The sequence below is a fragment of the Urocampus carinirostris genome, chromosome 18 (genome assembly GCF_059441175.1).
Source record: "Urocampus carinirostris isolate Australia breed hairy pipefish chromosome 18, RoL_Ucar_1.0, whole genome shotgun sequence".
Classification (NCBI taxonomy): Eukaryota; Metazoa; Chordata; class Actinopteri; order Syngnathiformes; family Syngnathidae; genus Urocampus; species Urocampus carinirostris.
The window spans coordinates 14,221,386-14,230,632 of NC_142366.1; the positions used below are offsets into that span (position 1 = coordinate 14,221,386).

The following is a 9,247-nucleotide window of genomic DNA, read 5'->3' on the forward strand; positions in this document are numbered from 1 at the left end:
TCTCTCTTTCTCTTTCTCTTTCCTATTTAGTTCTCGCCTTTTATATTCCTCCTATTTTCTTTCTCTCTCTCTTTCTTTCTCTTTATCTCGCTTTGTATTCCTCTCTCTTTCTCTTTTCTTGTTTCTTTCCTCTTTTTTACCCCCCTTTCTTTTACTCCTTTTCTCACTCTTTATCAGAAAACCAGAACAGACCAGTGGACCCCAGAGCATTTTTTCAGTCTCTTATTATGGCTTGCTGGAGACGTGATGACCGTCAGACGTCAGCAGCGGCGCCGGGGAGATAACTTTGGAATGAGTCGTCTTTCGTAGTGCGGGAATCAGGCAGGTCGGGTTTACCGGGGCTGGAGAAGAGATCAAAACGTGGGACGGAAACAGGTTGGATCGGAGGCAGGCAAAAATCAGGTAAGCAGAGTTCTAAACGAATGGGATATTGGGAGAAACACACAGAGTTACAAGAATGTACGCTCTGACACTCCTCTCAGGGCGCAGGGCGCTTAAGAGAGGTGTGCCAGCCAATCAGAAGGCGCCCACCCAGGCGCCACATGAGTGATCTGAGTTAGTAATCATGACACTCTTTCTTTATTTCTTTCACTCTCTCCCTATCCCTCTCTTTTATCTTTCTTTCTCAAATCTACTCCTGGGAGGCTTCCGAAAGAATCTGTTTACTACCATGCGGCCCCTGAGCCAAATTAGCTTAACACCCCTGTCCTAAGTGAGTCCTCTCAAGATGCAATTAAGGGGCGTCTATTTATTTTCATAAGATTTAGCGTTTACGCTCGGAGTGCAATCTTTGAGGTCTGAAAGCGACGGAGGAGTTACGAGGAGGTCTCGGGAACACCTTCATGGCCGGCCGGCTTGGCCTAATGAGACGGGACGGATCCGGGTGGCGGCGGCCATTTACGGCCTCCGGTCCGTCAGCACTTTGGTAATGAGGATGAGCGGACGAGCGGACGAGCGGACGACATGAATATACATTAGCTCCAAGTGACACAAAGTGGCTCAATGGGACCTCACGCCGGGGTCACCCCGCGACGCACTCACGCCTGGAATGAATTTGTTCTCATGTCAGCATCATAAAACACTTTTGTGTAACCCAGCTGGAATTTCCTTCTTCTAAATTCAAGGGTCTTTTAAAATGAAGATGTTCTACTTTCGGCAGCACGGCGGCGCAGTGGTTAGCGCTTGTGCGGCACAGTTCATGTCATGGGAACCTGTCGTGGGTTCAAATCCAGCTCCAGACTTCCTGTGCGGAGTTTGTATGTTCTCCCCGTGCTTGCGTGGGTTTCCTCCGGGCACTCCGGTTTCCTCCCACATTCCAAAGACATGCATTTCAGGTGAATTGGCCGGTCCAAATTGTCCCTAGGTGTGAATGAGCGAATGAGTTGTCTGTCCCTGAGTGCCCTGCGATTGGCCGGCAACCAGTTCAGGGTGTCCCCTGCCCACTGCCCGGAGATGGCTGGGATGGGCTCCAGCCCCCCCCGCGACCCTAATGAGGATAAGCGGTACGGTTAATGAGATGAGATGAGATGTTCTACTTTCCGACGAGGATACTACTACCACGTATGTCCACAAGGGGCGCAAAAGTCACCCCGTTATGTTACAACTTCAAATTTCAACTTCATTGTCAGAATTGCTATACGCACAAAATACAGCACGGATGAAATGACTTCCTTTTCCCCCGCGTGACAACATGCAACAAATAACACAAAAGACAAATATAACAAGGCAAAATAAGAAAAACGATGCATGTAAATATATTGAATACTAAAATTGCGCGTAACGTTGACGGTTTAACACAGGAGTGTCAAAGTGTCCGGGGATTGGATTAGAGAGAAAGAAATAAGAGAAAGAGAGGGAGAGAAAAGTAGAAAGGGTGTGACAGAAGGAAGGGAGAGAGAGAGAGAGAGAGAGAGAGAGAGAGAGAGAGGAGAGAGAGAGAGAGGGGGAGAGGGAGAGGGAGAGAGAGAAACAAAACAGATAAAAAGAGAAATAGTGAGAGAGGGGGAAACAAAGAGAGAACGAAATCCAAAGGGAAATAGAAAGAGAGAAGGGGAGAACGAGAGAAGGGGAAAGCAACAAAGAGAAAAGAGAGAGAAAGGGAAAAAAGGAAGAGCGCAAAAGAAGGTAAAAAGACACAGAGAGAAAGAGACAAAGAGGAACAAGGAAAGAGAAAAGGAGAGACAGAGAATGTGAAAGCGAGAGAGATAGATGAGAGAAATTGGGAGGGAGAGAGAGAGAAAAGTTGAGGGTGGGACAAAGCAAGGGAGAGAGAGAGAGAGAGAGAGAGAGAGAGAGAGAGAGAGAGAGAGAGAGAGAGAGAGAGAAATAGAGCATGAGAAATAAAAAAGAGGAATAGGGAGAGAAACAAAGAGAGAACGAAATCCAAACAGAAATAGAAAGAGAGAAAGAGAGAAGGGGAAAGCAACATAGAGAAAAGAGAGAGAAAGGGAAAAAAGGAAGAGCGCAAAAGACGGTAAAAAGACACAGAGAGAAAGAGACAAAAAGGAACAAAGAAAGAGAAAAGGAGAGATAGAGAGTGTGAAAGTGAGAGAGAGATAGATGAGAGAATATGGGAGGGAGAGAGAAAGAAAAGTTGAGGGTGGGACAAAGCAAGGGAGAGAGAGAGAGAGAGAAATAGAGCGTGAGAAACAAGAGCTAAAAAGAGGAATAGTGAGAGAAACAAAGAGAGAACGAAATCCAAAGAGAAATAGAAAGAGAGAAACAGAGAAGGGGAAAGAAAGAAAGAGAAAAGAGAGGAAAAATGGAAAAAGGAAGAGTGCAAAAAAAAGGTAAAAACACAAAGAGAGAAAGAGACAAAGAGGAACAAAGAAAGAGAATAAGAGAGACGGAGAGGGTGAAAGAGAGAGAAAAAGAGAGAGAAAATGGGAGGGAGAGAGAGAGAAGGACAGAGAAAGAAATACAAGTACAGCATTTGTGAGAGGCACCTGGCTTTGGCAACATCAAGAGAATATATTTCAACCTGCAGTTCAGCTTTCTCTTGCGCTTCTCACAGCGTTGTCTCGCGGGACGGATTCAATCCCTTAGCGGGCCTGATCCAGCCCGTGGGCCGCCTGTTTGACACCCCTGGTTTAACATTTAGCTAAAAATTTCGAGTATTAAAGTTAAAGTGGCTTGTAGTGCTTGTCAGAAAATGTTACAAGTCATCTCCATTTTAAAACTCCTTCAAAATCTGAATTTATCAAGTAAGTACCAATAAAATTGACCAAAATTATTGCTTACGTTTACTGTTAGAAATTCAAAGAGAGTCCGAAATGAGCCCTCCCTCATTCCAAACTGAACTGTTTTTTCAGTCTCCACCCGTTGTAACTCGATGAATTCCTTTAAATAGAGTTGTAGAACACATTATTGTCGAAAGGTGGCGTAACGAGCACGAGAATAAACATAATAAGAAACGTCAGCATCCACGAGATGGCGAAACGAGATTAAGAGTATGTTGAGTGAAATCTCGCAGTGGGAAATTGGAGTCAGAGCGATAGAAAACTCAGTTTTTTTGAGTGATTTACAGCAGATGGAAAAGTATCAATCAGAGCAAAATATTCAGGATCTGCAAACAGTGTTGATTAAAACGCCTTCGGATCTTATTAACAAAAGAGAAAGGAAGCAAGAAAGATGGGGGAGAGATAACAAACAAAGAGAGAGACAAAGAAAGCGAGAGAGAAAGCGAAAAAGAAAAACGATAAAGAGATAAGGAGATCGAGAGAGAGAGAGGGAGAGAGAGAGAGAAAAAAAGTGAAAGCGAGATGAAGAGGAAAAGGAAAGGAAAGAGAAAGACAGTGAATTAGAGAAAAAGAACAATAAAGAGGATAGGAAGACAAACAGAAAAGGTAGAGGGAACAAAAGAGAAATCTAAAATAACAAAAAGAGAGAGGGAGAGAGAGGGTGGAATAGAGAGAGAGAAAAACAAAATAAGAGAGATAACAAGAGATAAAGAGAGAGATGAAGAGTGAGAGAGAGAAAAGGACAAAGAAGCGGTGAGAAAAAGAGAGAAAATACAGAGATGGAAGAAATAGAGAGAAATAGGGATAGGTAGAAAGATAATTTGAGCGATAGGGAGACAAGGACACAGAAAGAAGTAGAGAAAGAGACCAAGAGAGTGAAAGAGAGAGAAAATGAGAGTAAAAGACAGAGTAAGATAAAGAGTGTGAGAGAGAGAGAGAGAGGAAGAGAGAGAGAGAGAGAGAGAGAGAGAGAGAACTGAGAGAGGAAGAGGAAAAGGAAAGGAAAGAGAAAGACAGTGAATGAGAGAAAAAGAACAATAAAGAGGATAGGAAGACAAAAAGAAAAGGGAGAGAGAACAAGAGAAAATTTATAATAAGAAATAGAGAGAGAAAGAGCGAGAGAGAGAGAAGAAATAAGACAAAGAGAAAAACATAAAGAGAAGGGGAGAAATAAAGAAATAGAGACAAATATGGATAGGTAGACAGATAATTAATGTGATAGAGAGACAAGGAGACAGAAAGAAGTAGAGAAAGAGACCGAGAGAGTGAAAGAGAGAGATAAAGAGAGTTAGAGAGAGTAAGAGAAAGAAAGAGAGAGAGATAAAGAGAGTTAGAGAGAGTAAGAGAAAGAAAGAGAGAGAGAGAGTCTCCTCCTCTCCGGCCAGCATCCCGGCTGCCAAGTGCGCCGTGCGTCAAACTCTCAGCAGGCCACTCCGGGGCGAGACGTGTCGACAAGAGTTCCTCCTCCTCCCCCCCTTTCCTCCCACTCCTCCCCCCTCCCAGAGAGGCGCGCTATGGAGCGGAGGATCAACTTGAGCGGCGACATCTTCCACAAAACTCTCAAGAAGATGCCGCACGAGCGACAGCCCTCCTCGGCGGCCGCCATGGGCTGCTTCGACCGGGGCGACGTGGACCCCATGCAGCCCGGCGGACTGGCCGGGGCCCGGGCGGCCGCGGCCCTCCAGTGCCTCCCCACCGGTTCCATGTGCGTCAAATACGGCGAGAACGCCAACGCGGCGGCCGCGGAGAGCAGCGGCGGGGAGCAAAGTCTGGACGACGACAGCGACGGCCGCTCCTGCGACGCGCTCCTCTTGGGCGAGCGCAAGGGTAAACCGGAGGGAGGCAAGAAAAGCAAAGAGCAGAAGATGCTGCGGCTTAACATAAACGCCCGGGAGAGAAGGCGCATGCACGACTTGAACGACGCGCTGGACGAGCTCCGCGGCGTCATCCCTTACGCGCACAGCCCCTCCGTGCGTAAACTCTCCAAGATCGCCACGCTACTTCTGGCCAAAAACTACATCCTCATGCAGGCGCAGGCGCTGGAGGAGATGCGGCGCCTGGTGGCCTATCTCAACCAGGGCCAGGCCATCTCGGCGGCGGCCATTCCGGCCACCACGGCGCTTGCGGCTCCGCCGCCCGGATTGGGCGCCTACGAACCGGCGCCTCCACCCGCAAACTACCCGGCCTTCCCTTCCAGCGCCGCCGGCGTGGCTGGGGCCTCCTGCCCGGACAAGTGCGCGCTTTTCGGCGGCGGTGCGTCAAGTTTGTGCAAACACTGCACGGACAAACCTTGACCCCCCCACGCAAAGAAACTCCACAACTACTCCATTTTTTAAATAGACTCTTTCGTGTGTATATATATATATATATAAAATGATTTGGACCATACGTGGAACTTTTTTTACCCCCACTTTTGAGGGGGATTCTCTTATTTTTCCTCATGGCGGAATGTCACACTTGTTTTAACGTTGCTGGGGCACTGTGAAATCTGTCATTATTTTTTTTCAAATCATAATTTATTCATTTGATGATGTCGTCCGTTGCACATGCTGGTCTTTTTCTATTTAAACGTGTTGGTCAGACGCAGTTGTCGTGTAAATATCGAGTTAGTCTATGGGCGGAAGGCCCGTTTTGTGAGTGTTGGAGAAAAAAAGCTTTATTAAAATATTTTGAACAACAGACACGTTCGGAATGATTGTTTTGATGCACGAGAAATTCACGCATTTGAATTAATTTCATTTATTTCGTTGTAGAGAGACCGTTTTTGCGTGTTTTAATATAAAAGGGAACAAGAGAAGGTTGAATTTTAGATTTATTTCGTTATAGAGAGACCGTTTTTGCGTGTTTTAATATAAAAGGGAACAAGAGAAGGTTGAATTTTAGAACCACGGACAGAGGCCTTCTGTATTTTCGGATGATCAAATCCATTTTTTCCTAACGATTTAGCGAAAGTGGCATAACTGTATTAACGAAAACAAGCTCGTTTTTTTATGATGATCAATTTGGACAACAGGCCTCGCCGCCGTGTCTTACTTAATCCTGTCAACACATTGGGAAAAACAATTATAAAATCCACCCCAGACCCTTCACACATTTTTATTATTTAGTCTTAGATATTTGCAATACTATTATTTAAATCAACTATAAGTATATTTAGGAATGTTAACGATAAGCGCACATGAGTGTATTTGCAGGGTTGGGTAGGGTTACTTTAACTGGATTACTTTCAATTGCTTTTGGATTACTCCAATACCAAATATGCTAATAAAAGACAAAAGAAACTAAATATGAAGCTCGAATTCTGAAAAAGTGTGAGTACACTTGATCTGCGTAATTCAAAACGCTTTTCTCAAAGACTCAAACGTTTATACTCATATTCAGATTAAATCACTCCCCTAGGGTGATTGGGAGTGGGGGTACCGGGGGGTGAGGATGGAACTACATCATGTGTGAATTGTGCACACGAATATATAGTACCATATTTTGCGTATTTGTGGGCCGAGTGCGTGTATTTACTACACACAAAAATGAAATGTCTTAGACCTAAAAGTACTCTTAAAAGTTTTTATCTCGATTTAAAATAATTTCTAAGTCACACAGTTTGAAAATTATAGCTTGATTTACAGGACTGTGTCTGGAAATTAGAATATTGTTTTCTTTATTTTCTGTAACGCCAACACAAAAAGAAAAATGTGGGATTCGTTATCAATGAAATGATATATAATAAGTCTTTTATGTCTTTTTGATATTGTTGATAATGGCATATTTACAACATCCTATCTAAAAATATTAACATCATAAAACGTACACTGGTAGGCAATAATCGGCGATATTTATATTAATAAAGGCTTGCTATATTGCAATGGATTTGGAATGAATCCAGAGTGTATGACATTTTTTTTAATTGCGTTGCAGAAAATAAAGAAATGTAAGATGCTAATATAATTTTCCAAAACAGTCCTGTACACAGGATTAAATACAAAGTTGAGACGCAAAAAATAGGGTAATCAAAATGTTTTGCACAAAAAACTGTACACATGTAAACATTTATCCGAGATTAAAAATAATATTAAATACAACAAGAGCACCTACTTGTAATCACCCTAAACGATGTTTAGTCGATTAAAGTAAATAAAAATACTATATTTATCTCACAAAATATTTTCTCTTTATTGTAATTACTAGCTTTTTTTTCTCTTTTTGCAGTGGGCTTGCTATTCCACAAAATACAGTTTTCTTAAAATATCACTTGTTATTTTTGCAAGCGGGAAATAAGAAAAAGATTTAATAAATCTAGAGAAATATTTTCCTTTCCAAGTGTTCGTTCTCGTGATTTTGAAACAGGATTTTTGCAGTTCACTTGTCACGCCACACTGAAAAAAAAACATTACAAATCCAAGAAAATGAATTAGTAAAATATGTTTCTCAAAATAAGGTAAAATTAGCCATCTTGTCCTTTTTGTTGTAAATTTTTTTTGATAATCAAAGAAAAATCAGTTTCTTTTAGACAGGCCTCTTATCTACACAGAAATTGTTTTTATCCAAAGATAGAAAAAACAAGTTTTTTAAAGCAAATGCAGCGGATAAAATGCATTAAAATATTTAGACATCACAAGAAACACGTACTCCACACACACAAAAAACTATGAACATTAAATAAAAACTATAGTATAACATGATTTTTAAAAAAGGTCAAATTGACCAATTTCTTCTTATTTTGCGTTTTTTTTTATTGATAATCAGAGTGAAAAATGTATAAAAGCAGGCTATATACATTATCATTGAGGAAATTGTCCTCTTTATCCAAGAGATCCAAAAAATGTCCTGCAAAAGTTCCTAATGGATGGTAATAATCACATTTCTTTTACAAAATAAATAAATAGGATTAAAAATTATCTATCTAATATTCTAAACTACTTTATAAATCCAGATTTGTGTGTGTGTTTGTAGTTGACCCATTGGTTCTTAAACAGTCAAAATGATTTTCGTAAAAAATTAGTTGTACTTTAGACTCCACGAGTGTCTTTAGCTAGGTTTCTTGTGAAGGAATGCCCAATAAATTCCCCAAAAATCTATTAACATGTACTTTTGTGGGGTCTCTAACGCCCTCTAGCGGACAAATTGGATAATGCAGCTCCCAGCTACCTACCACTCCAAGCAGCCGGATCCAATCTTCTATCAGGCTATTTTGATTTTCGGAAAGATTTACACAGTTGTACTTTAAAACTCCACGAGTGTCTTTAGCGTAGTTTTGTGTGAAGGCACCCCCGATAAATCCCCCCAAAATTGTATAAAGTCTACTTTCGTGGGGTCTCTAACGCCCTCTGGCGGCCAAATTGGACACTGCAGCTCCCAACTACCTATCACTCCAAGCAGCCAGATCCAATCTTCTATCGGGCTATTTTGATTTTCGGAAAGATTTACACAGTTGTACTTTAAACCTCCACGAGTGTCTTTAGCTAGGTTTTGTGTCAAGGCACCCCCAATAAATCCCCCAAACTGAATTGACGTCTGCTTATGTGGGGTCTCTAACGCCCTATGGGGGCTAAATTGGATACTGCAGCTCCCAACTACCAACCACTCCAAGCAGCCGGATCCAATCTTCTATCTGGCTGTTTTGATTTTTGTAAAAACGTACACAGTTGTACTTTAAACCTCCACGAGTGTGTCTAGCTAGGTTTTGTGTCAAGGCAGCCCCAATAAATCCCCCCAAAATGGATTAACGTCTAGTTTCGTGGGGTCTCTACCACCCTCTGGCAGCCAAATTTGATACTGCAGCCCAAGACCACCGACCACTCCAAGCAGCTGACTCTAATCTTCTACCGGGCTGTTTGGCTTGTAAATACATAAAAAAATTCCTGGACATCACAAGTAAGACTGACTATACTGCCCCTAGAGGCCAAGTTTGGCATTTGAATGTGTGTTTTTGTGAGATATTTTCCTCAATTAAAAAAGAAAACTCATTACAAAATTCTTCAGGGTGTGTAGACTTTTTATACTGATTCCTA

At 42.1% G+C, this 9,247-nt stretch overlaps 1 protein-coding gene across 1 annotated transcript; it reads left to right on the top strand.

The window, feature by feature from the left end:
* Positions 1 to 4,663: 4,663 nt before the first annotated feature.
* bhlhe22 (basic helix-loop-helix family, member e22) lies at positions 4,664 to 5,918 on the top strand. Its single transcript, XM_088322243.1, has one exon. It carries the CDS (start codon positions 4,754 to 4,756, stop codon positions 5,531 to 5,533), a length of 780 nt encoding a protein of 259 aa, XP_088178369.1. The 5' UTR covers positions 4,664 to 4,753; the 3' UTR covers positions 5,534 to 5,918.
* The last annotated feature ends 3,329 nt before the right edge of the window (positions 5,919 to 9,247 follow it).

What these genes read in the sequence shown, in the direction of transcription:
- bhlhe22 (XM_088322243.1), top strand. Translation starts at nt 4,754, where the DNA reads ATGGAGCGGAGGATCAACTTGAGCGGCGACATCTTCCACAAAACTCTC.